Raw genomic sequence first — 26,012 nt, 5'->3', positions numbered from 1 at the left:
AGTAGGAGTGTTAGTAGCAGATGATTTAATAGAGAAGGTATTCGATGTACAGAGAGTTTCAGACCGGATCATTCTTTTGAAGCGGATTATAGGACAAAGTGTGCTCACCTTCATGTCTGTGTACGCCCCACAGAGGGGGCTCAGTGATGTAGACAAGGACTTTTTCTATGATCAGCTTAATGCGATAACTGCTACGATTCAAGCATCAGAGCTCCTGATCCCTTGTGGTGATTGGAATGGTCATGTTGGCAGTACTGGTACAGGTTTTAGAGAAGTGCATGGAGGTCTGGGTTATGGCAGACTAGATCCTGATACTGAGGGAGAGAGGATCCAGGAGTATGCTTTAGCGCACAACTTTCTTCTAGGCAACACTTGCTTCAGGAAATGGGACAGTCACCTCATCACTTACAAGTCCGGAAATACAGCAACACATATTGATTTCATCTTGTTCAGGAAGACAATGCACAGGCATGTGACAGATGAGGTGTTGCCTGGGGAAGAGGTTGCTTTGCAGCATCAGCTCCTGGTATGCGACATTCGTTCAGCCATGCCATCGAAGACAAAACGAAAGTTCTCACCTCATCTGAAAGTGTGGAAACTGAAGGACCCTGAAACATGCAGCCGCTTCCAAGAAGTCTTCAGTGAACACATGCTTGCTTCTGAAAGTGATGCCAACTCCATAACTGAAGAAGTCTGGGCAAGTTCAAAACAGGTCTACCGAAGACAACTGAGGTGTGTGGCACAACATGGCCACATCAATGGCGACGTGAAACCTGGTGGTGGTGCGATGAGGTTGAAGGGGCAATTGTGGCAAAAAGACAAGCATTCAAGGCTTGGAAGGCTGGCAAGGGAACAAAAGAGGACTACTTGGTGGCCAAGCGTTCTGCAAGGCACATAGTGCACCATGTACGGGAAGAAGCAGACAAAACAGTCTACAATAACATTGAACCCAATTCCTCGTTAGTCTTTCTAATTGCCAACCAGATGAGAAGGGTTAATACAGATGTTGTTGGAGACAAGCCAGTAAGGAATGATGCAGGGGAGATGTCCATGAGTGAAGAGGCTAAACAGCAGGCATGGTTTGAGCACTACAAGAGGCTCCTCAATGTTGAGTTTGAGTGGGACCCAGGTCACTTGTCAGACAAACCACCACTTGAAGGTCCACCCATCCCAATCACCATCGAAATGGTAAAGAAGGCCATCGCCGAGATGAAGACCGGCAAAGCTCCTGGACCATCAGGGGTAGTGGTTGAGATGATGAGAGCGGCAGGCGACTCAAGTGCTATCATGCTCCATGACCTCGCAATGGCTATCATCCGTAATGGCAGGGTACCAACTGATTGGGAGCAGAGCTTCATCGTTTGATGTATAAGGGGAAGGGTGATGCCCTCGACCGCGGGAACTACAGAGGATTGAAGCTGACTGAGCAAGCCATGAAGGTCATTGAGAGAATTGTAGACAGACTCATAAGACAAGTGACGAATCCCAGTTTGGGTTCGTTCCAGGCAGAGGCACAACAGATGCAATATTTGTTGTCCGTCAGCTGCATGAGAAGTACCTGGCAGTAAATGAGAGACTCTACATGGCCTTCGTGGATCTAGAGAAAGCTTTTGACAGAGTACCGCGACAAGTGATTTGGTGGGCGCTGAGAAAACTTGGTGTCGAGGAATGGATTGTGAAACTGGTGCAGAGTATGTAAGAGAATGCGCGGAGTCACGTACGGATTGGTGATGGTCTCAGCGATGAGTTTGAGGTGAAGGTCGGTGTACATCAGGGATCCCTGCTTAGCCCACTGCTCTTTATCATCGTCCTTGAGGCCCTGTCACATGAGTTTCGAGCAGGAGTGCCCTGGGAGGACCTTTATGCCGATGACCTTGTCATCATTTCAAATTCCTTGGAAGAATGTGCCAGTAGACTGTTGACCTGGAAGAAGGCAATGGAGAGGAAGGGACGCAGAGTCAATGCCAAGAAAACCAAGATCATGATCTGTGGCACAGGCTTGGATCTTCTGCAGAGCTCGGGCGAATTCCCATGTGCCATACCGGTGTAGGCAGCAACAGTATACACTGCAAGGGATGTAAGCACTGGGTGCATAAGAAGTGCAGCAGCCTTAAGCACTTGAAAGAGGATCCCAATTACCGCTGCCCTAAATGCCTGGGAACTGCTCGACCAATAGATGGGAGGCCACAGAAGGAAGTTCAAGTTGGAACAGACAAGCTAGAGGTAGTAGCTTCCTTCTGCTACTTAGGTGACATGCTGTCTGCGGCTGGAGGATGTGTGCTCTCAACGATCACTCGTGTGAAGACGGCCTGGAATAAATTCAGGGAACTGATGCCTATCCTCTCTTCCCGTCATCTTTCCTATAAGACCCGTGGCAGGTTGTACAGCACATATGTGCAAATCACGATGCTGTATGCAAGCGAGACGTGGCCCTTGCCAAAACCAGACCTTCGCCTAGGACAAAATGACAGAGCCATGGTCAGACAGATTTGCAGGGTAGAGCCAGAAGACATGGCTAGTGTCAGATCAAGTGAGCTACTGGCACGACTTGGGATCGATGACCTCGACGCTATCCTGCGGGAGAAGAGGCTACGCTGGTTTGGGCACGTTGCTAGATCCAGTGGGGCAATCAATAATGTCTTTAATATGAAACAAGCATTCTGAGAGTATTGCATGGCAATACATAGTCCACTACCGGTTGCAAAAATTACCGTACCACAACAATATTCAAAGTTCATAATGTAGGTTATGGTAAAAGGGAAAATTGGGGAACCAGGATAGGAATGGTTGGAAATCAACTACTATTCGAGTAGAGACTAGATCAAGAAAAAAGACAAATTTATAATTAGGTTTAGGTCTTTAACCAAATCAATAAACTGTGATGTGTAGATGATCATGAATAATTTAGCTATATTGTTGTATTTAATACTATGATAGAAGTTTTAATGAGTGTAGTATTCTTAATTCTTATCTACAGAGATAAGAAACTTGGATGTAAACTAACAATTCATGCTATTTTTCTACGTCAAGGGGCCATAACTTAATGGAAAATCAACGGACAAAGATGAAATTCGAACTTGATCTGTAACTTGTTATGGCAAAGCAATGTACCAAATATCAAATGAATATCTGCAAGCACAGCAAAAAAAGTCTGGAAAACTGATAATTCATGCTATTTTTCTAAGTCCAAGGGCCATAACTAAGTGAAAAATCAACGGACCGAGACCAAATTCAAACTTGATCTGTAACTTGTTACGGAAAAGCAATGTACCAAATATCAAATGAATATCTGCTAGCACATAAAAAAAAGTCCGGAAAACTGATTTGCAGGACTGACGGACAGACAGAGAGATGGATGGAGCGCAAACCTAAAGTCCCCTTCAACTTCATCGGTAGCGGACTAATAAAAATATAAACAATAAATTGTCCTTCTTTGTTGTTTCATTGGGTGATGAAGGTAGCAATCATTGCAGAAAAAATTAACATAACCTGCTTAAGCGGGTTATAATTTTTTTCTGCAGTGCTTGCTACTGTACCTTCATCTCCTGATGAAACAACAAAGAAACCATTCTATTGTTTAAATAAGATGCATGTCAGAATTGTGAACCATTTCAACACTACAATGTAAATTCGTGTTCAGTTTCCATACATACAATCACAATTCTCACTTTCACACAAAGTAACAGAACAGCTGATACTCCAAATCCTGAAACAGAACTACAGTCAAATAACAACAACTAAAAAATTAAGAAAATGATAATTTATGAAAAAATATCACAAAATATTTTTACTAGTCTTCATCTTGACTAGACAGCATGAAAATGACATCCAAATCTGACATACAATTGACTTGAGTATTCCATTTATAGATAAGGAAAGAGGCAGGACAACCCAGAGGAAATCACAATGTCTGATGCTTATACATCACTAGGACTGGTCAGCCTTTGCCTGCTCCTTCTTACTGGCCAAAATTTGGCTGAATTTCTTTTTATCAATGTACATATTTATCAGTTCTATAGCTCTGAACAGACTATCACTGGACATGTCCTCGGGCAGTTTGGTCAGGTACTGAGCCAGGAGAATGAACTCGTGGTTGATAAGAATGTTTTCATACAGCTTCAGGATCCCTGTCAATAGTAATGAGAAGTCAGTGAAATGTAAAACGCATTAAAGAAGCAGAATGAATGGAAGTAATAATAGTTTGTACACTTATTATTCTTCTAACATTTTGTATCAAAGATATGTACCTAAGTTTTTTTTACACGAACTTTATCTATCAAAATTCAAAAGTTTTTTTTGGAGAGGAGGGGGTGTTTAAACAACAGTATTTAATAATTATCTATGGAATAAAAGCAATTTCTACTCCTTTCATACAATATAAAGTAAGTTATTTAATAATTATCTACGGAATAAAAGCAATTTCTACTCCTTTCATACAATATAAAGTAAGTTATTTAATAATTATCTACGGAATAAAAGCAATTTCTACTCCTTCCATACAATATAAAGTAAAGTTATTTAATAATTATCTACGGAATAAAAGCAATTTCTACTCCTTCCATACAATATAAAGTAAAGTTATTTAATAATTATCTACGGAATAAAAGCAATTTCTACTCCTTTCATACAATATAAAGTAAGTTATTTAATAATTATCTACGGAATACAAGCAATTTCTACTCCTTCCATACAATATAAAGTAAGTTATTTAATAATTATCTACGGAATAAAAGCAATTTCTACTCCTTTCATACAATATAAAGTAAGTTAGGACAGCTTATGCTTAATAAACCATTAATCTGAAATAAGCAGAAATAACTTTCATTCTTTATAATTTAATCTTTAAAAATGCATTCACTGATAATCATAATGAATATTAGGATTTTAAATCAAGAGGAGCACTATTGTTATAACAACCAACTGGAAACACAACAAATGAGCTACACATTGTGACATCCTTCCCAGGATGTCATAGGGATGAAACTGTTTTCTGCGAATTTTAAACAGAGCGAATCTGTCTGCAAGTGTAGGGAGGCAAAAATAATACAGGGCAAAAATAACCCATACATACAGTATTTCATACTACTAATAATTCAATTTCACATATAAATAAAACAGGGGCGAATATTTCCCTGTATACAGCTGAGGTTTAATAAATTACCTAATGCTGTTCTAAACAAGAACTCCTCTCCATCTCGACAGAAGACATCCCAAATTCGACAGGCAATATCTAATGGCAGAGATTTACTGTACAAAGAAAAGATCCTGCAAAAGAATTTAGAAGGTGAAATATCCTACATTACCATTAATTCTGAGAATTTCTGTCAAATATAACAGGAGGTCCATGGACCACATTGCTAAATTGGCAGAGGATGACCTTAATTTTTTGGCTTTGACAAATTTCTTAGAGTTTAAAGTTTTACATGGGGAAAATGCAATGGTTACTGTTTTTGAGCCATGAAGCCCATTCTAGCCCTGCTCCGAGGGTCTGAGATTGAATTTTTTTTTTTAAATCTACACATGAGGATCTTTGTACAGTCCTTAATTGATATATAATGTTCTTGTGGATCTCAAGAATTCTATTTAACAGAGTTTGCCAGTTTATGCTTATTTGAAACTTTAAACCTCCTTCGTGGCCCGACCCTCAGTACCCTGGGCCCTCACAGTCAACAAACTTGAAAATCTACACCACACGAGTTGTTTACATATCAGTTTACAAATCAGTTGTTGAGCAGATTTTAAAGAAATTTTTCCTAATAATATATTTTTATGCATAACTTTAAATCTCCATTATAGCTCCACCCTAGCCTCAGGGGTCAAGGGTTGAACAAAGTTGACTATTTCTTATATAAGGAAACTTTCATGCAAGCATTGGCTTTTCCCCACTAAATTCTCAGATTCTTTTTATACATCCCACCCTTTTCAACTATTGTTTATCTCCCAACAGAGAGAACATGAGCCTTTATTTAAAGAAACTTCAATCCCCTTTCATCAAAGATACTTTGCAGAGAGTATGGTTGAAATTGGCCCAATTGTTCTGGAGAAGAAACTGAAAATGTCAAAATTTTACACAAGTCTGACACACAGTTGCCACAAAAAACTTGATCAGATAAACTCACTTGAGCTTATGGCTCAGGTGGGCTAAAGAAAGTGAACTTGAGAATTCCCAATAAATTGAAATTTTACTTAGGGCTATTCCAGAAATAAATACATGGGGGGGTCGGGAGGCACCTTTTGTATATACCAAGCACCCATAAAAAAAAAATAAAAAATTACCCCATGACCCATCAAATTAATAAACTCATTTTACAATGACCCATCTAATTTAAAAAAAAAAACTAACCAGACCCACCACAAAAATATTTTTAAAAATGAAAACGGTACAAATCTTGCGAGGTTTTCGGGACAAACATTCTAGTCAATGACGCGGTAATGCCTGTGCGACATTGTATCACAGTAGTTCTGAAGAAACGATGTCACATCAACAATCAAAGGCATCTATGGCGGGAATGTTGGAAAGATTGGGAGTCCAAACGATGCTATTATCATGAAATGGGTATGGATATGTTTTTCCATGAATCGTTCGTCTTCTAATGGAGCCCGTGCCCGGAGGCCTCTATATCACCATCACACCGACTGATAAATATAACGCATCGGTACCCTCGTATAAATCAACTAAGGTTTGCCTATTTTTATTAGAAAACGGAATACCTATTGGTTTCAAAATATTCCCAAAATCGATGCACTGTAAACTGTAATAATCTACAGAACAGAGTTCGCCGCCATCACGTCCAAAGGGACCCTACTAAACGCGCCTCTAATTTGAAGAGTGCCGTAATGGAAAGTTACGTGCTGCAAAGAGCGACAACTCGAATAGTTCTATGTTACTTCCGATTTCCGATTTCGAAAGCAGCATTTTGAAAGCACGTTTTCAATTTTCCCTCCGACGTTTTGTAACCAACACGACAAGAGCGACAATAAAAATATTCTGAAAACTCAACACCCACGTGGCACAAAATAAAACAATAGAAACTACCCACTACCCATAATAAATATTTTTTTAACAGTCCAACCACGGACCAAATAAAATATGAAAAAATACGACCACCCACACAAAAAAATATCATTTGCCGCCCGACCCCCCCATTTGATCATTTCTGGAACAGCCCTCAGAGATAACTGAAATATTTCAATATGCTAGATTGATTTTTTTTTTGCATCTACATGACTGTATATTTTACATTGTTCTAAAATAGATTTCAATTGAGAGATGTGTTAGACTATCTTCTTCATAATCAATAACTGACCCATCATTTTCATCAAAACTTTTCCTGTATTATACCTACCAGTCTATGAGATATATGTCTGGTGTAACATTATTCCGATTAAAGTGGTGAAACAATGTTGGCATGTTTTCTTTGAAGAAGTCTTCATAGGTTTGAAAGTAAAACTTCATCTGAAATTAAAACAATTATCATTCAAACCCTGGACAATAGTACACTTACATTATAATAATATAATAATATTTATAATAATTATATAGCACCCTATATGACTATAAATAACCACTCTAAAGCGCTGCACACAATAAAAATGATACAGCATGTTATAAAAGTAGTAAAAGGAAATTATAATAGCATTAAGACAGATAATATCAAAACAAGGCAAGCAAAACATCAATAATGTGAAGTAAAATTACTTAAAAATATCTAAAACATGAAGAAAGTTCCACACCGTACAGTCAAATGATATAAAATACAATAGTTGAAATAAATATACAATTATACCCTTGAAAAAGTCATGTTAAAATGATGGTAAAGAAACCATAAAGATTTAACCACCTATATATAATACTAATCAGCTTATACAGTAAACTCTAGTAAACATAGCCTGATAAACTTATACAGTAACTCTAGTAAACACAGCCTGATAAACTTGTACAGTAACTCTAGTAAACACAGCCTGATAAACTTGTACAGTAACTCTAGTAAACACAGCCTGATAAACTTGTACAGTAACTCTAGTAAACACAGCCTGATAACCTTATACAGTAAACATAGCCTGATAAACTTATACAGTAAACTCTAGTAAACATAGCCTGATAAACTTATACAGTAAACTCTAGTAAACATAGCCTGATAAACTTATACAGTAAACTCTAGTAAACACAGCCTGATAAACTTATACAGTAAACTCTAGTAAACATAGCCTGATAAACTTATACAGTAAACATAGCCTGATAAACTTATACAGTAAACATAGCCTGATAAACTTATACAGTAACTCTAGTAAACATAGCCTGATAAACTTATACAGTAAACTCTAGTAAACATAGCCTGATAAACTTATACAGTAAACATAGCCTGATAAACTTATACAGTAAACTCTAATAAACATAGCCTGATAAACTTATACAGTAAACTCTAGTAAACATAGCCTGATAAACTTATACAGTAAACTCTAGTAAACATAGCCTGATAAACTTATACAGTAAACACAGCCTGATAAACTTATACAGTAAACACAGCCTGATAACCTTATACAGTAAACTCTAGTAAACATAGCCTGATAAACTTATACAGTAAACTCTAGTAAACATAGCCTGATAAATTTATACAGTAAACACAGCCTGATAAACTTATACAGTAAACTCTAATAAACATAGCGTGATAAACTTATACAGTAACTCTAGTAAACACAGCCTGATAAACTTATACAGTAAACATAGCCTGATAAACTTATACAGTAAACATAGCCTGATAAACTTATACAGTAAACTCTAGTAAACATAGCCTGATAAACTTATACAGTAAACACAGCCTGATAAACTTATACAGTAAACTCTAGTAAACACAGCCTGATAAACTTATACAGTAACTCTAGTAAACATAGCCTGATAAACTTATACAGTAAACTCTAGTAAACATAGCCTGATAAACTTATACAGTAACTCTAGTAAACACAGCCTGATAAACTTATACAGTAAACATAGCCTGATAAACTTATACAGTAAACATAGCCTGATAAACTTATACAGTAACTCTAGTAAACATAGCCTGATAAACTTATACAGTAAACATAGCCTGATAAACTTATACAGTAAACATAGCCTGATAAACTTATACAGTAACTCTAGTAAACATAGCCTGATAAACTTATACAGTAAACTCTAGTAAACATAGCCTGATAAACTTATACAGTAAACTCTAATAAACATAGCCTGATAAACTTATACAGTAAACTCTAGTAAACATAGCCTGATAAACTTATACAGTAAACATAGCCTGATAAATTTATACAGTAAACATAGCCTGATAAACTTATACAGTAACTCTAGTAAACATAGCCTGATAAACTGTATGAACATGGTCTGCATATCTGACTAATGTCCATTCTTGAACACAATATGCCATTACAAAGGACAAGTATTGTTTAGTTCAAAATTGTTATATCCATTCTAAAGACAAGGCTTATTCAAAAAGTCAGAAGAAAATGAATTCTGAGGAAGGCTACTTGATAAGGTATGTTCCGTAAGTTAGACAACTCTATCAATTAGCTTACTACAGCTTTATCAATTCTGAGGAAGGCTACTTGACAAGGTCTGTTAGGTAAGTTAGAGAACTGTATTGATTAAATTACCATAGCTTCATCAATTCTGAAGAACGCAACTTGACAAGGTCGATTCAGTAAGTTAGCAAAACAGATGAAGGCATCATCCACATCCATATTCAGCAACAACACAGCAGCAATGAAAGACATACCCTGTACCTGTAAATTAAAATCATCTCAGGTCAAAATATCTCATACAGTTTGCTCAAAGTATTCTTCAATAAATGATACATGTTTATAGACATCAGTATATTTAAAGTCAGGCTTAAAATGGAACCTCAAGTATGTGTTCAAATCACAGGCAATTATATCACTTGGGTTTGAATTTACTAATACTCTTTAATAGTAAATTCGAACCCAAGCGGTATGATTGCCTGTGGTTCAAATGTAATGCAAGACAATTTCTCTGGCAAACCATGTTTGTAGTCCATCTTAAAATTCCGTGGAAATTTGTGTATTGAACTTCAAAGCATTACATCAAGATGGAATAGGGTATAGAAAAACAATACAGTAAATATCCCTGATTCTCCTGTCACTTAGATTAATATCCATCTTACATTTATAAGATAACCCTGAAGCAATCTGACTAAAGTACAGACCTATATTGTAAATATAGAGGTCTGTACTTTAGTCAGATTGAACCTGAAGAGTTTTGTCACCAGACACCAAAAGCAGAGCATCCAGCCAATAAAAGACATTACTATTTCAGACGCACATTCACTTGAACTTTTCAAGGGAAATGATAAAGACATAAGGACAGGAATGATGCTGCGTCTTATTCTTCTATGAATGAACTCTGATGAAAAAACACTTTCGAAGTAATAAAAGTAAGAAGTATTTTTGCAAAAGCAGGGATTTGTATGAAATGAAAATAATCAGGGTTATCTTCTGCATAAAGTCCTTTTTGAGTTGTGCCCCTTCACTAAACTATTATGGCAAGTAGCTATCAGCACATATCTTTTGAAATATTATGAGCTTTGGGAATTTGTCTATACAGTGGAACCCCGTTATTACGTTTTCCATTTTGTCACGATAAAATAACGTAATACCGGGGGCAACGTAATAAACGTTCCCAGTGAAATCCGTTAAAAATATCATTTGGAAATTGTATATCGTCCGTTGGTACTCTGTGAAGGGGTGTGTGAATATATCTTTACTGTTTCTTTGTTTAAAAGACTATTATACTTTGTTTTATTTACATCTTATCTTTAATGTCCGTAATTCTTCATGTTCTTATCCCTTTTCTTTATTTCTGGTGTAGGATACATAAGGATGTTTTGATAAACGTTGTTTTTTCTGCATTCGTTTGGACCGCCATTTTGTTCAACTTTAAAACAATGCGTTCATGTAAATTTCTATCAATAACTCGTTCCGGTTCGTATTCAACATTCGTATTAAAAAAAATAACAAAACATCGTTTTATTAAGTTCTCTAATTACACAATACACAACACAATAAAAAAAAATACCACCCCAAAACAACAAAACTATAGACACAAAATGCACACGATACCCAACACTTACACACTTTTCTCACCAACGATAAACACGGAGAACAATTTAAGCGCAATCCACATAAAAAAAAATATAATGATGCACGAAGATTTCATTTATAACGCTAAATGATGGCACTAAAATCACGTGCGCATCAAGGGATTTTAGAATATTCACTGAGGTAAATGCCGTGCGTGAATCGGCCGATAACACAGGACAGTGTAATTGGTGTATGTATGGACGAGATTTATGAACACCCAAGCTGCATGTCCAAACAATGGACAATTTTTTAATTGACCACCTTTCGTCACCTATGTCCAAGCAGTTACCCAAGCGGTTTTAACAATGCTACGATAAATCTTGTCTTTCATGTTCGGTACCAAAGCTGTCCGTAAATAGAGTTTTAATAGCGAAGGTAATCACACTATGCTGAACACTCAGGTGGTTGAGAAATTATTTCTTCCATTATCAAAATATGAAAAATGAAGTAAATTTCATAGAGTACAATGTCTAAATAAACATTATTTAATTGTTTATCACTGGCTTCGATACGAGGTATTCACCTGTATTGATGTCGCTAGATCTATCGAAGCGTGATCAGTCAAGCGTCTCTAATCCCCAAACAGACCAGGAAATTTACGTGGTGACTGCCTCAGACAGTCAAGGTGTGAATGGCTTATTATTTTGAGAATCATTATTGAATAATTAGGGGTTTATTACGTTTTTGTCAGAAATTTTACAACGTAATACCGAGTCCCGGCATCTTAGGGCAACGTAATAACGAGGTCTATTTTATATAGGTTTGTTAAGAAATGGTTTTGTGCTTTGAAATTCCAACGTAATATGCGGACTAACGTATTAAAGGGGGAACGTAATAACGGGGTTCCACTGTACTACTAAAGATCTTCAGAGTATAACACTCTCTATTCTAATCAACTGATGCTGAAAGGTAATTTCACCATATTAAGTACTCGCATCATACAAGAAATTTACAGTGTGAGAAATCAATATCAAATGTTGACGGAGCTTCTCAGAATCACAATAATTACGTCTTATTGTATCACGGTAAATTAATCAACACTTACATAACCAACATCTGGTCTGTAGCAGGCATAAGCACCCAGTAAACTGTGGAGAAGGTCATGATAGGGTCCTCCCTACAAGTATACAATCAAAATTCACAATCTATATGTGATAGACTCCTCCCTATAAGTATACAATCAATATTCACAATCTATACAGCAGTTTACACATTTTCCCCCATCACCTTACAAGGAGAGTAAGTCTCTGTAATCAACACATTTATGTCAAGTAAAAATCCATTCTTAATGTTTTGTTACTTTTAAAAGATTCACATTTTTTTCACTTCAACTTTAAAAAGAGATGTTACCTTTTGAACTTTAAATAAAAAAGAGATGTTACCTTTTGAAAGATACACAGCTGAGGGAATGTGCGAGAGATATCTAACTTGATGAGTTCTACGCTGGCCTCTCGATTGGTGGAGGACACTTCCACAACACCTGTTAAACATCAATTTGAAAGTACATTTCTCAGTATGCTGGCACAGACACAGTACGATACACAAAACTTTTCACCCACTGCAATATATAGTACGTCTATATATTGGTTTATATCATGTTCATTCAAAATGTCCAATATGACAATTCATATTGATTTCAGATGTAAACAAGATACGGAGGAAAAATTGAGGCAATCAAAAATTTTAGTTCACTTTTTGGTAATGAATGTTGGTGAAGTGATTAACCTGTATATTCGAATATGATCTTATACACGTCTTCTGGATCATCACAGTACACCCACACCTTTTAGATTATCACAGTGCACCTACACCATGCAATTTAATTCAAAACAAAGAAACATGAAAAATATTTTTGAAGGTGTATATTGCAGAAATATGTGTTGTACAATATTTTAGCCAGTGCATTACAAACTTGCGCATGTTTCTTATTCTTCTTAATCCTATCCTGATAAATTTGTTTCGTAAATGTTAAAGGAAATAACAACACATGGTATCCTATGATAACACATACTTTTTATGAAACTGGCCACTTAACTAGAAGAGGGGGGCAGCTGATGACTGAAAAATGAAAATAAGTAGGACTGGTGCATGATATCATCACCCTTCGTTCTTTTTTTCCCTTGCAGGGATGTTTGTTTTTCAAATATAAGTATTCTTATCATGCATGCATATTTACAATGCAATCCTAAAAACCCAAATTGTAGAAGTCTATGATTTATATCTATAAATTCCTTAAATGCTTCTCAATTTACATCCAATCCACTTTAAGAGGAGGGGAGAGGGTGGGCTTGTCTACATGTACCTGTAGAAATCTGCTGGGTTTTTTCAATAAATTATGTTTATTTACATTTGTTGTGTATCATCTTAGTTTTCATAGATCAGAAATTGTTAACATGTCTAGTTGAATAACATTTTTGATAAAATGTTGAAAATGTTTACATAAGTTTACCCCTGACCGTTATCTTTGATTATGTCAATAAAAATGAATTCAGGAAATAACTCAGATTTTGTTTTCTTGTGCAGTCCTATCGATGTAGTAGGTGACCCTTTAAAAAATTCCAATGTATCTGCCTTCTAAGACAATGCTAATAGAACAATGATGGCTGAAATTTGCCATTCCTTCAGCAGAAACACACAGTTCCTCATTAATCACATGTTTCTTGATTCCAATCTGATTATAGGACTTCATGCTGGCAGAAACTAATATTCACACAAGGTACCAGTTACAACACATCAATAATTTTGACTTACTTTCACTGGCTGAAGCAGTGTCTGCGTCAGAAGTCTGTTTGATTCTGTCTTCTGCTCGACTGGCACAAATCTGATACAGCTCTAGAGAATACAAATAACACCTCAGCAAAACTAATGACAAAAAAATACTGTTGTTAACTAAGCAGTGCTCTATGAATACTGTTGTTAACTAAGCAGTGCTCTATGAATACTGTTGTTAACTAAGCAGTGCTCTATAAATACAGTTGTTAATTAAGTGTTCTATGAATACAGTTGTTAATTAAGTGTTCTATGAATACTGTTGTTAACTAAGCAGTGCTCTATAAATACTGTTGTTAATTAAGTGTTCTATGAATACTGTTGTTAACTAAGCAGTGCTCTATGAATACTGTTGTTAACTAAGCAGTGCTCTATAAATACTGTTGTTAATTAAGTGCTCTATAAATACTGTTGTTAATTAAGTGTTCTATGAATACTGTTGTTAACTAAGCAGTGCTCTATAAATACTGTTGTTAACTAAGCAGTGCTCTATGAATACTGTTGTTAATTAAGTGTTCTATGAATACTGTTGTTAACTAAGCAGTGCTCTATAAATACTGTTGTTAATTAAGTGCTCTATGAATACTGTTGTTAACTAAGCAGTGCTCTATAAATACTGTTGTTAATTAAGTGCTCTATGAATACTGTTGTTAACTAAGCAGTGCTCTATAAATACTGTTGTTAACTAAGCAGTGCTCTATAAATACTGTTGTTAATTAAGTGTTCTATGAATACTGTTGTTAACTAAGCAGTGCTCTATGAATACTGTTGTTAACTAAGCAGTGCTCTATAAATACTGTTGTTAATTAAGTGCTCTATAAATACTGTTGTTAATTAAGTGTTCTATAAATACTGTTGTTAATTAAGTGTTCTATGAATACTGTTGTTAACTAAGCAGTGCTCTATAAATACAGTTGTTAATTAAGCAGTGTTCTATGAATACAGTTGTTAATTAAGTGCTCTATAAATACAGTTGTTAATTAAGTGTTCTATGAATACTGTTGTTAACTAAGCAGTGCTCTATGAATACTGTTGTTAATTAAGTGCTCTATAAATACAGTTGTTAATTAAGTGTTCTATGAATACTGTTGTTAATTAAGTGCTCTATAAATACAGTTGTTAATTAAGTGTTCTATGAATACAGTTGTTAATTAAGTGCTCTATGAATTCAGTTGTTAATTAAGTGTTCTATGAATACTGTTGTTAATTAAGTGTTCTATGAATACTGTTGTTAACTAAGCAGTGCTCTATAAATACTGTTGTTAACTAAGCAGTGCTCTATGAATACTGTTGTTAATTAAGTGTTCTATGAATACTGTTGTTATTTAAGCAATGTTCTATGAATACTGTTGTTAATTAAACAGTGCTCTATGAAATATCAACTCGATATCATACTATTATATCGGAACCTAATTCCCACTACAGAATAAAAAAGAATTTACAGTTTCTTACACAGATATACATTGAATTTTCTGGAACTACTTACCAGGAGTGAGGTTGAGGTCGTTTCCAATGGCCAACTTCCAAACTTTTCCACGAACATTTGTTGGTAATCCCTGCCACCACATGTCCCTGGTTTTCTTAGAGTTTTTCCTACAAATACAAAATATATATGTTGTTTCATTATCATGATGAAAATATTTCAAATGAAACTTGCACCGCATATTAAGCATACTATATTTACACTTCACATACTTGACATTCTCATCTTCATGTGTAAATATTTTAAAGTAATGTATACCCTGTATTTCTGAGTATAGATAAATACTAAAAGTTGAACAATGTCAACAAGCAGATTGGGTGAATTTATGTCATCCACTTAAAAGATAAATACGATTTGTGCTTTTAAAAAGGGAAAACATTTTATGAAGATTTTTTTGGCTATCATTTTACACAGACTTTTCTATAAATATCATCCAGACATAAGTTGTTACCTTACATGAGCTAATGACCTTGACCTTTTGATTTCAATAGCAATATGGGATTTCCTTTTGTAATAGAGACCTTTCATGTAAAGTATCATTGCTAAAGCTCAAAAATTATATTTGAGCAATACCATATGTGAAATGGTGACCTTGACCTTTGACTTAAAACACAATGGAGGAGCGAGGTTTGTTCTTAAGTGATGGAGACTTTTGATAACAAACCTCATTCCTAAAACTCAAATAGTGTCTGATATAACATTCAAAAACAAAAGCACTGATGGACAAACAAATTATTTTCATTAAGCAGAAGACAAGAAATTGAGGTTGTGAAGGCACCAGTACTGTGAACTATTGAATGTAAATGATAACTGGAACCCAAAACTTGGTGACTTACAATAAAACCATCAGCAAAAGATGCTATTATCAAATTCAATTCTCAAAATCTCTCACTTAAACAAGATGTGGTCTAAAATGATGCTGAGGAAATTAAAAGGCAGGTAATAGCATTTTGGCAGAGATTTGGGATTAGTTTTCAATCATTAGTATTAACAGCTTCATCTAAATCCTGCTGAATAACTTTTGTCAATTAAAGCCATCAGCAACAAAATAGCTTTACCCACTAAAGCATTTCATCCCAGTCTTGGGCGTAAGCTAATGGGAGATGTCCGTTACAGGTGATTCTAGCAATTGTCTAAAAAAAATCCAACGAATCCCTTGACATGACGTCTAGATAAAAGCTGTACGGATGGAATTAAAAGCACCAAGATAACAGAACAGAATTGTATCAGAAATAATTCCATTCAATTTCAAAATCTTGATGGAAAAATGAGACCTTTCCCCAAACCGCAGGATTTATTCAGTAGCTATAGTTATTTCTGAAATAGGACTTACATTAGTTCCCAGTTTGGCAAGACCTCTGTTGCCCAGCGTCTAGACAGCTGCAGCATCTGGTCTTCCTGTTTTAACTGCTGCTGAATGTGTTTTTTCTTCATCTTTATGTCCCTTTGTTCTGAAAACATGCCATGAGTCTTAAAATACCTTACACAAGCCAGAATAATAGAGACGCCTTATACGTGAACATAAACTGTCCTCCTTTGCTGCAGAAAATCGGTTCTTGTAAAGACATGGAATAAAAATGACGAAGTTCATTGTAAATATGACAAGATACAGGAAACAATGCGTGATCGTAACTTGTAGGGTAGATTTGTGAAACCTTCAATATACCTGTTCCAAGTACAGCATAATTCATTTATATGGATATAACAAATATTTTTTGAATCCCCGGCATCATTCTCACGTTTTTTTTATCAATAGAATTGGTTATAACCAATGTAGAGAATTTGCAGATGACAAACTAATTTTCATTCCCCTAAAGCATTAAAACATTTGTATTTGTACCTATTTATAACAAATTTTATTTTCTAGAAAATCATTTTCATTTAATTCTTTCAAAATATTTACTGAATTGTTTATACTTTTGTTTTTATCTTGGGACATATCGCACAGCTAAACCTTTAGATTGTAATTTTCTTGATAAACATCAGTTAAATTAAGAAACGTCATCTCCATGCATTTGTAAAAGGGACAAACAAGCCCTACATGAGGTGTCAATAATTACACTCGAGCTTGGTTTAATTCAGTGCTATCTCTCTAATTATATGCCTTCATTCAGCCAAGTCCATTTGGCCTATAATCAAAATTGCTTTGCTTCATGACCAATTGTCAATTCATTCCCTACCTCACAAATCATTGAATAAAGTTTGTTTTTGAGTTGACAGATGTACTTACTCCAGAAGATTCAAGAAATTGTGATCAGAATGTATAATTTGAAATTAAGGTTTGAGAAAACAGAATGTGTTTGTGAAACACCCCATATTCCAGCAGAGTAATTCTGGTACCCAAACAAACAAGGAATACACACGTGAAACATTAAAACCCTATCACCATCCATCCAAAAGTTAAGGCCAAGGTTAAAGTTTTTGCAGAAAAACAGACTAATAGACAGACAGACAGACAATAAACTATAGGCTCTCTAAATTTGCAATGGATGCTCACAGACACCCAACATTTATTATTTTTGGCTTTAAGCAAATTCAAACACATATCATACTCTTGCATTACTCAAAAGGACCATGGGTCACGATGTTCATCTGATTCACATGGGAAATATAATGCAGATGATGTAAACAGTGCATTGTGACATCATATTAGCTGTGATGTGTTTTTCTTTCTTTCAAACCAAGCAATTATTATCAACAACAAAACAAACGAAGATATGGGAAATCTTGTCTCACTGGATTTAAAAACATTTGTAGTACTTTCCATATAATTTATTTTTATCTATAGGGTTATCAATGAAGTATGCCGCAGTGACAATGACAAGTTTCCAGAGCACTAGCCTAATTGTTTTTCAGCTGATGAAGAGCAAAAACGTGACTCAGATGTGTAATCATTGGAGCAAGCTCATCGCATTGATTTCTGTAGCGAGCTTTGCTTGCTATCAAATTGAACAATCGTGGCCTTGTGGCTTTTGAGAAAAAGACACACACCCCCCCCCATAAATTCCCTTATAAAATTGGCCCACCCTACCTTAATGGCCATGACTTGAACAAACTTGAATCAATTACCTGAAGATGCTTGGATATCAATATGTTCTTAAGAAGAAGAATTTTTTTTTACATATCGCCATGTAAAACTTTAATCCCCTATTGTAGCTTCATCCTACCACTGGGGGCCATAATTTGAACAAACTTGTATCTTCATTGTCAGGAAGCTTTCACACAAGTTTAACCTTTTCTGACCAACTGGTTCTTGAGAAGATCTTTACATGACCCCACCCTTTTTTGCCTTTTCTTTATCTCTTCTTGGAAAGGAAATAACCATTCATTTGAAGAAACCTAAATCCCCTTCACCCAGGGATACTCTGTGCCAAGTTTGGTTGAAACGGTTCAAGAGAAGAAGATGAAATTGTGAAAAGTTTACAACACCAACAACATGACAGACAACAGCCTTTGGCTCAGATGAGCTAAAAATAGATATATAATCCTTGTCATTTTCATATAATTCCTTGTCATTTTAAACTTTTAATGCTTAGCCAGTTAGCTTAGTGAGTTAAACCAATGTGTGAGGCTGCCAATCAGTACAAAGCATGACTTCAAATCTCATAGAGGTTTTAATTTTCACACCACCCCCCCCCCCCCCCCACCTCCCTTCTACTAAAATTGCATTGTGTTCGGTCATATTCTTCACTTTTCATTCATAACAGTTTCCTCTGCATCCTTAATTTAAATTTCTGGTCAAAAAATATAATAAATCTCAGCCCGATATCATTGTCAAACAGTCAAATTATTAAACAACCTTGAAAATTGGGGGACCAACATGAAATCTGAAACTCTGTGTCACAGTGTTATAGCAAAAGTAAACAACCTAAAAAAATTCGTAGCCAAAAAAAAAAAAAAAATCTGTATTCCTACATGACAGCAAATGCAATCATTATGATCTGAAATATTTCTGGACAAAGTATGAACTGGGTAGTATGTATACTGCAAGAGAAATAAATTAAATTTAAAAACATTTCTGTACAAACAGACTGCGCCTGGCACAGACGGGGGTAGCTGCCTGCTGTCTGACAGGGTAGCTCATTACACTGCTCAGGGGTAGTTTTTGTGAGATGCTAAAATCTACGAAGTTTAACTAGTCGATACAACACATACACGTTCAATGTACCACGAAGATAATCTAAAATAAACAAATCATAAAAATACGCCTCATATAAGTTGTGGGTTTAAATCTTTCAACTGCATGATTGTACAGAGTATGGTAAAACTGTTCATTCATATATTTAGGTGTCTATTGATTTTCTCAATATACCTTAGTCTACAGCTGGGATTGAATATTGATGCAGTAAATTATTGATAGTTTGTGTCCCTTTTAAAGCTGAACAATTGAAATATTGTTCGTGTGAAAGAATGTCAGTTACTTTTCAAGTTATTTAAAGTGCAGTGAGCTATCACCAATTCACAACTACAATGGTAGCACTCTTGCTAAAGAATTTTAATTCCCGAAGATCAGTACTACATAATCCTTATTGTGCAATAAAAAGAGAACTAACTTTTTAAACGCTTTTTAAAAAAGTAAATGTGTTTAACCATGCTGGATCATTTATTTAGCCTTGTAACCTCCCGTCTATCTAGTATTTACAGATTCAACACCTGAAGATGGACTCTGGATGGAATGTGTTGTTGAATTTCATAAATCACAAAAACATGTAGCAACATTTTTTGATGTATTATAACATATATATAAAGTAATACATTTATGTACTATAGTCTACACGATCTCCAAACATCCAGACAAGTCCAGACTTTATCTTATCATGGTTCTCCAAACATCCAGACAAGTCCAGACTTTATCTTATCATGGTTCTCCAAACATCCAGACAAGTCCAGACTTTATCTTATCATGGTTCTCCAAACATCCGGACATGTCCAGATTTTATATCCCCAAACATCCAGACAAGTCCAGACTTTATCAGATCATCATCTCCAAACATCCAGACATTATCATATCTCCAAACATCCAGACTTGATCATATCTCCAAACATCCAGACAAATCCAGACTTGATCATATTTGACAATATACAAAAGTGTATGCACTGGTATAACACTACAGATTAGATTGAATAGAACCACTGACCAGACAATTCAACAACAAAAAAACTGCATGCAGCCAGTGTGGAAGTCTTCATGATACATGTTCAGAGATTTGGTTGGGGTGAATTTCTCTTTTGGGGCGTGGGTGGGGGTGGGTGAGGGAGGGAGCAGTTTACTGTTCAATCTTTTTATGTATGCTAGACTTTATTTACTAAACATGGGGAGAAAACATTAAAAGAAACAGTTTTTACATTTCTATGAAATTAATAAGAAGTCTGTTGTTCTTGTGTCATCCAATTAAATCCTGGGACAGATAATCATAAAACTCTCATTCAGAAATGAGTTTTAGAGTGGTGTTTGATAGTTCATACATTCTTTAATCACATCACTCACTTGGATTAATTCTACAGCAGATTCATATTATACAGCACACATAATCAATTGGAATACACTCTAAACACCAGTTATATTTGCCAGCAAACCTGTTCAGAGTGAATTTTAAAAAATAGAAGACGACAGCACACAAAGTATTGAATAAACACAATTTCCATCAATGCATTGTGCAGTGCATTGTTAAGTTGTGACCTAAACAGGAACTATTAAAGCTATGGTTTTCGAGAGTTTGTCACTCTCAACGCTTTCCTGTCACTTATATAACGCCTTGATGTATTGCGTGTGCTATAGTCCTGCTCATTAGTATATAAATGGTGACCTTATTTGACGTCACCCGAGATCATGATGAAGTGTTCCCTAAGTACTAACCAAAATGTTTTGTCATCATTCCTAAACTGCAGCCATGTCTACACTGCCTAGTCTCATCTACCACAATATTTACTTCATAGCCAAATCAATTTACTCTAGAGAAAATATATCTTAGGATGTACATTGTATATACATGTATGTGCTTTTAATGTGGATGAGGTGCACTGTCAGATCAGAATGTTCTATAACCACCCCTGTCATCTCTTACATTGTTACGAGAAGTCTGTTTGTTTTTTAACAACACAAGTCAGATCTGTAAAACTAATATATAATAATTTGTTAACTATAACTATTAAATAGACCACATAGTGGCACATACAAAACATTAACAGATCCCTACAGCATTTTACCACATACAGAACACATCAGATCATTGTAACATTTTACCACATACAGAACCTATCAGATCACTGCAACATTTTACCACACACAGAACACATCGAATCACTGTAACATTTTACCACATACAGTACACATCAGATCATTGTAACATTTTACCACACACAGAACCTATCAGATCATTGTAACATTTTACCACATACAGAACACATCAGATCACTGCAACATTTTACCACATACAGAACACATCGAATCACTGTAACATTTTACCACATACAGAACACATCAGATCATTGTAACATTTCTGACTGATTTCAAAGGAAACATTTGAGGACATACCTTTCTTTTTAGCAGCCTCTATCATGGCCTCGTACTGCAGCCTATGTCTTTCCGCTTCCTCGGGATCTTTTGTGGGTAAATTTCTGGGGGGATAATTAAACAACACATCTTTTAGTGCCCCTTTAATTCGTATCATGAGAATTAAACTTATTTAGGGTTCCATATCAGTATTATCTTAAAAAGAATAAAAATTTACATTATATTATCATAAATACGCTGGTCGAAAGTAAATTTATACAAAAATGCATGATGTAAGGAGTATGTACTATTCTGATTAAAATTACCTTTCTTTTCTACAAAGATTTCACGCACACTTCTTCACGTGCTATCATTTCCTTCCTTTCCATTTTAAATACATGTATTGATGTATAATTAAGTCTACTTCTAGCACTTTCTACTTACTGTGGTCTGTTTTCCAGTATTAGTGCTGTTGTAGACATCACTTCTATGTCTGACTTCTTGGTCCTGTTGGTGTTTACAAGAGCATTTCGTTGTTGAAATTCCTGGGAAATCTGCTGAGGGGGTTTTGCTACACCTTGCTTTGGAGGAACGCGTCCAAAAAGTTTCCACCCTTGATCCTCTTCCTCCTCCTTAGATTTGCGTGAAAACAGTCCCCTATGAAAGATATATCTTTCTACATTGTTTGTCCACATACTTAATAAAAAAATAGCATTTTTGCTTAATAATATATATATATATAAGTATGTTGCCATTCAAAGAACAATCTTCCTGCCTACTAGTTCACAAAATATTTGTTAAAAAGAGATAAGCTTTAAACCCTTTTCTTCCAATTTCCTGTTCATTTATTCACAAAGAACTCTTGCACTGAAATTAATTGTAATAATATAATTGGTACAATGTCTATATAGATAAGTTATTACCTTGACAAATACTAGTTACACTAGCCTAGTGTTTAAGGCATTCACCATGTTCACCTTGCAACCAAGAGGTCGCAGGTATGATTCTTGACCCCCCCCCCCCCCCCCCCCCCATACATTAAACTCAAAACACGCATTGCCAAGAACATACTTGGCGTTTCTGATATTTTCTCTATCATTATTTTTTCTCAGTATGAAAAGTTCTTGAATAATTTCCGAAATCGATTTAAATTTCATAGTGTAGTAATATTACCATACTTTGTATATTGGCCTGGGTTGCTCAGTGGTTAGATTAGCTTACTATAGTTGCAAGGATCCTGATTTCGAAACCCAATTATTTCAAAGATTTATCTCCCTGTCTTTGCTACAGTAGTCATGGTAATGTTCATTTATAAAATACACAAGAGCTGACTACATTTTTACTTGCAACTATAAAACAGACATGGTGATATACCCCAAATCTTTTTGTAGAAACGAGATAGAAAGCAAGTGAATTATACGTAAAATGTCATGAAAAGTATATATTATTGAGAAATGTCGCATATGTCCTCAACATGGTAGTGACCGTTCATTCACCAAGCATCCAGTAATGGCCAGTATTAAAACTAAAAGTCATGGAGGCAATTGGATATGACCGTAAAATTAGAAGTCCAGTGTAATGTTAGAACAATACACAGTCCTCATTGCATAAGACAAACTTTGTGGTACTTCATCTTAAGCTGGTGACATCTCAACATGAGTAAAAACTTCTCAAACGTAAAACATACAAACCTTGACAAAAACCCTGAGATGCCCCTTCTCTTTGGTTTGGCTCCTTGTTCTTCTATTCCACTGTCTGATGAGTTATTTTTGCATCTATCAAATGAGTTCCTGGTATGTAGGTTCACTTCAATGAAATTCCCCTCCCCTGTGTCCAAGCACATTCCCGTCCCATCACTAGCATCATCACCCACGGAAACTGCAGACACAGAAAAATCGGTGCAGGTGCTCAGACTAGACAAGCTGGAAGCATCATTAAATGTCCTCAACAAAGAATCTCCCGTATGTACTCTGTGTAGTGACCCATCAAAGTCGAAACTATTGCAAGTGAGTTGATCTGGATCCTTGAGTCTTAGGAGGGAATCTGTTTCTCCTATACTTGATGTGTCTTGTAAATTAACTAGTTTCCATTTGTCACTTATGCAGTCTTCATCACTTCCCTCATTTTGACTTGTCTCAGTAAGATTGTTTACATCACAGTTTGACACAGTCTTTGTGTCAACATTTTCTTTGGATGTTTCTGTGACAAGTTGACGAGTGTTGGGCAAATAAACCAGTGGTGCAGAAATCTTTTCCAACACAGAAGAAAGGCAGTTATCATCTTCTTCTCCAACACTTATGGGCAAATCTTGAGTGAGGGAAATAGGAGATATAAGAAGTCCAGACTTCAGTTCACTTGAATCCACTCTCTTCACACTCAAGCATGCTGAATCACTCGGTGATGAGGCTGTTCCATTGTGTTTGAGATTCTCCACCCTTACTTCACATTCCTGTTTAGTAATATCATTAACAACTGAGAATCCTCCATTCTCACTACTTGAATTGTTAAGTTTAGAACTTGCATTACATTCACTTGAGTTCGAGTATAACTGTGAACACATTCCTTGATCAAGATACTTTGTTGAACAAAACTCATCATCAGAAATACTTTCACTACGAGATGGATTGTCATTGGGAAAACTTGTCTGATGTGAATCTTCAAAATTGCACTTTCTAACCCTAGACTTTAGAACTGAAATATCAGGCTCGTGATTCCCCTCAAGCAAACTCCCACTTGATGTGATGATGGAGGTTGGCGGTAAACTATCACACATATCTAATCTCATTGTGGAACATTTTAAGTTTTAATTAACGTCCTTTCCATCTCGTGGACGAATAGTAGAAAGGCTTGTTATATATTTTTTCTCTCTGGTGGCTGATAGTCCGCAGCCATTTGACATCTTTACTTTAAACTGTCAAAAAATAAAGGACGCGTTGCCTAATCCAAATTATTAAACACACAATATCAGATACTTATCAACAATTGTGGAGCATTTACATAACTGATAATAAATTCCACACTCACCTAAGCAGCTAAAAATATCCATGTTTGTTTACGTTCCTTTATCGACGTCTTTCCCTTCCGCCATCTTGAGAAAATATTGTATGCTAATGAGGGGGCGTATCATTGGATCACCGAGTGCGTGTTTAACAAAGAATCGCCCAAATGTCAGATGTACTCGTAAAAATATTGTTCTAAGAGGACGGAAATGAATAATAAAACATACAAAAAAATCTAAATGGTAAATATTTTGTATTAATCACAAAAATGCAAGAAAATCGTTCTCAGAGTTTGGAATTTTCTGATTCTCGAATCCGATCCATTATTTTGATAATGGATTCAGATATATTCCGATTTAATGTCTAATACCTCGGACGACTACGGACACGAACAAAAGTTTCTATCTAATATATAATTTTTTAAAATAATAGTGTTTTCTTGATAAATCGATGATAGGTTACATCTTAAAATATTCATGCGATAATATTTCAAAGGGGCGTGGACGCGATCAGAGATGAAAAATTTCATATTTTATTTTTCCATTCTTAATGTTTATAATACTTCACTAAAGTATTTATAATGGTCAGCAAAAATTTGAACATCAGTTGTTGAGGTATGTGAGAGATGCAGAGCTCATAATTTTTTGTTATATATAAACAAGACTCATGCCATGCTTAATTTGTTTACAAAGGTTAAATTATACTAGTATAAAAGTTTCGTTTAAAGCAGGTTATTCAATTTACAAGTTAATTCTGAATACAATTAAATAGTTTCTAGTGTTTGGCACATCTTATTTTCTTTCAAAAATGCTATTTTCAATTAAGCAATCTATATTAAAACAAAAACATGACAATTAAGATAATAGTTTACATAACAAAGAATTGTGAACTCTGTCTGTATCTCAACAACTGATTTTCAAATTTTGGTTGACCATTGGTAGTACTTTAGTTAAGCATTGTCAACAATAACAAGAGGCCCATGGGCCACATCGCTCACCTGAGTCACCTTGGCCCATATTTAAAAATTTTCCCTATACACATTCACATGTAATAACTTTGATCCCTATTGTGGCCCCAACCTAACCATAGGGGCCCTTATTTTTACAGACTTAATCAGCATTATGTC

At 35.4% G+C, this 26,012-nt stretch overlaps 3 protein-coding genes across 3 annotated transcripts; 2 read left to right on the top strand and 1 right to left on the bottom strand.

The window, feature by feature from the left end:
* The first annotated feature begins 112 nt into the window (after positions 1-112).
* LOC125663528 (craniofacial development protein 2-like) lies at positions 113-898 on the top strand. Its single transcript, XM_048895781.2, has one exon. The coding sequence runs from the start codon at positions 113-115 to the stop codon at positions 896-898; it is 786 nt and encodes a 261-aa protein (XP_048751738.2).
* Positions 899-984: 86 nt separating this feature from the next.
* Positions 985-2,664, top strand: LOC125660170 (uncharacterized). Its single transcript, XM_056148198.1, has 3 exons — positions 985-1,318; positions 1,506-1,691; positions 2,015-2,664. Exons 1-3 carry the CDS (start codon positions 985-987, stop codon positions 2,662-2,664), a joined length of 1,170 nt encoding a protein of 389 aa, XP_056004173.1.
* A 1,081-nt stretch (positions 2,665-3,745) lies between these two features.
* LOC125658792 (TBC1 domain family member 12-like) lies at positions 3,746-25,183 on the bottom strand. Its single transcript, XM_048890211.2, has 13 exons — positions 24,912-25,183; positions 23,579-24,798; positions 22,332-22,544; positions 21,930-22,012; positions 16,728-16,845; positions 15,398-15,504; positions 13,894-13,974; positions 12,525-12,622; positions 12,188-12,259; positions 9,640-9,768; positions 7,347-7,456; positions 5,162-5,265; positions 3,746-4,127 (listed from the first exon to the last, which is right to left on the bottom strand). Exons 2-13 carry the CDS (start codon positions 24,670-24,672, stop codon positions 3,928-3,930), a joined length of 2,409 nt encoding a protein of 802 aa, XP_048746168.1. The 5' UTR covers positions 24,673-24,798; positions 24,912-25,183; the 3' UTR covers positions 3,746-3,927.
* Positions 25,184-26,012: the final 829 nt, after the last annotated feature.

Source organism: Ostrea edulis, chromosome 9 (assembly GCF_947568905.1).
Source record: "Ostrea edulis chromosome 9, xbOstEdul1.1, whole genome shotgun sequence".
NCBI classification, from domain to species: Eukaryota; Metazoa; Mollusca; class Bivalvia; order Ostreida; family Ostreidae; genus Ostrea; species Ostrea edulis.
The sequence above is the reverse complement of the archived record's forward strand: the minus strand, read 5'-3'. Positions and strand labels throughout refer to the sequence as shown.

Bases quoted from the DNA above. Each gene is read 5' to 3' on its own strand.
- LOC125663528 (XM_048895781.2), top strand. From the start codon at position 113: ATGTCTGTGTACGCCCCACAGAGGGGGCTCAGTGATGTAGACAAGGAC.
- LOC125660170 (XM_056148198.1), top strand. From the start codon at position 985: ATGAGAAGGGTTAATACAGATGTTGTTGGAGACAAGCCAGTAAGGAAT. The intron at 1,319-1,505 runs GTAATGGCAGGG...GGTTCGTTCCAG, and splicing joins CCTCGCAATGGCTATCATCC to GCAGAGGCACAACAGATGCA. The intron at 1,692-2,014 runs GTATGTAAGAGA...GATCTTCTGCAG, and splicing joins GATTGTGAAACTGGTGCAGA to AGCTCGGGCGAATTCCCATG.
- LOC125658792 (XM_048890211.2), bottom strand. From the start codon at position 24,672: ATGAGATTAGATATGTGTGATAGTTTACCGCCAACCTCCATCATCACA. The intron at 12,623-13,893 runs GTAAGTCAAAAT...GATGTTTAACAG, and splicing joins CACTGCTTCAGCCAGTGAAA to GTGTTGTGGAAGTGTCCTCC. The intron at 5,266-7,346 runs GTAGGTATAATA...ATTCTTTTGCAG, and splicing joins GACATATATCTCATAGACTG to GATCTTTTCTTTGTACAGTA.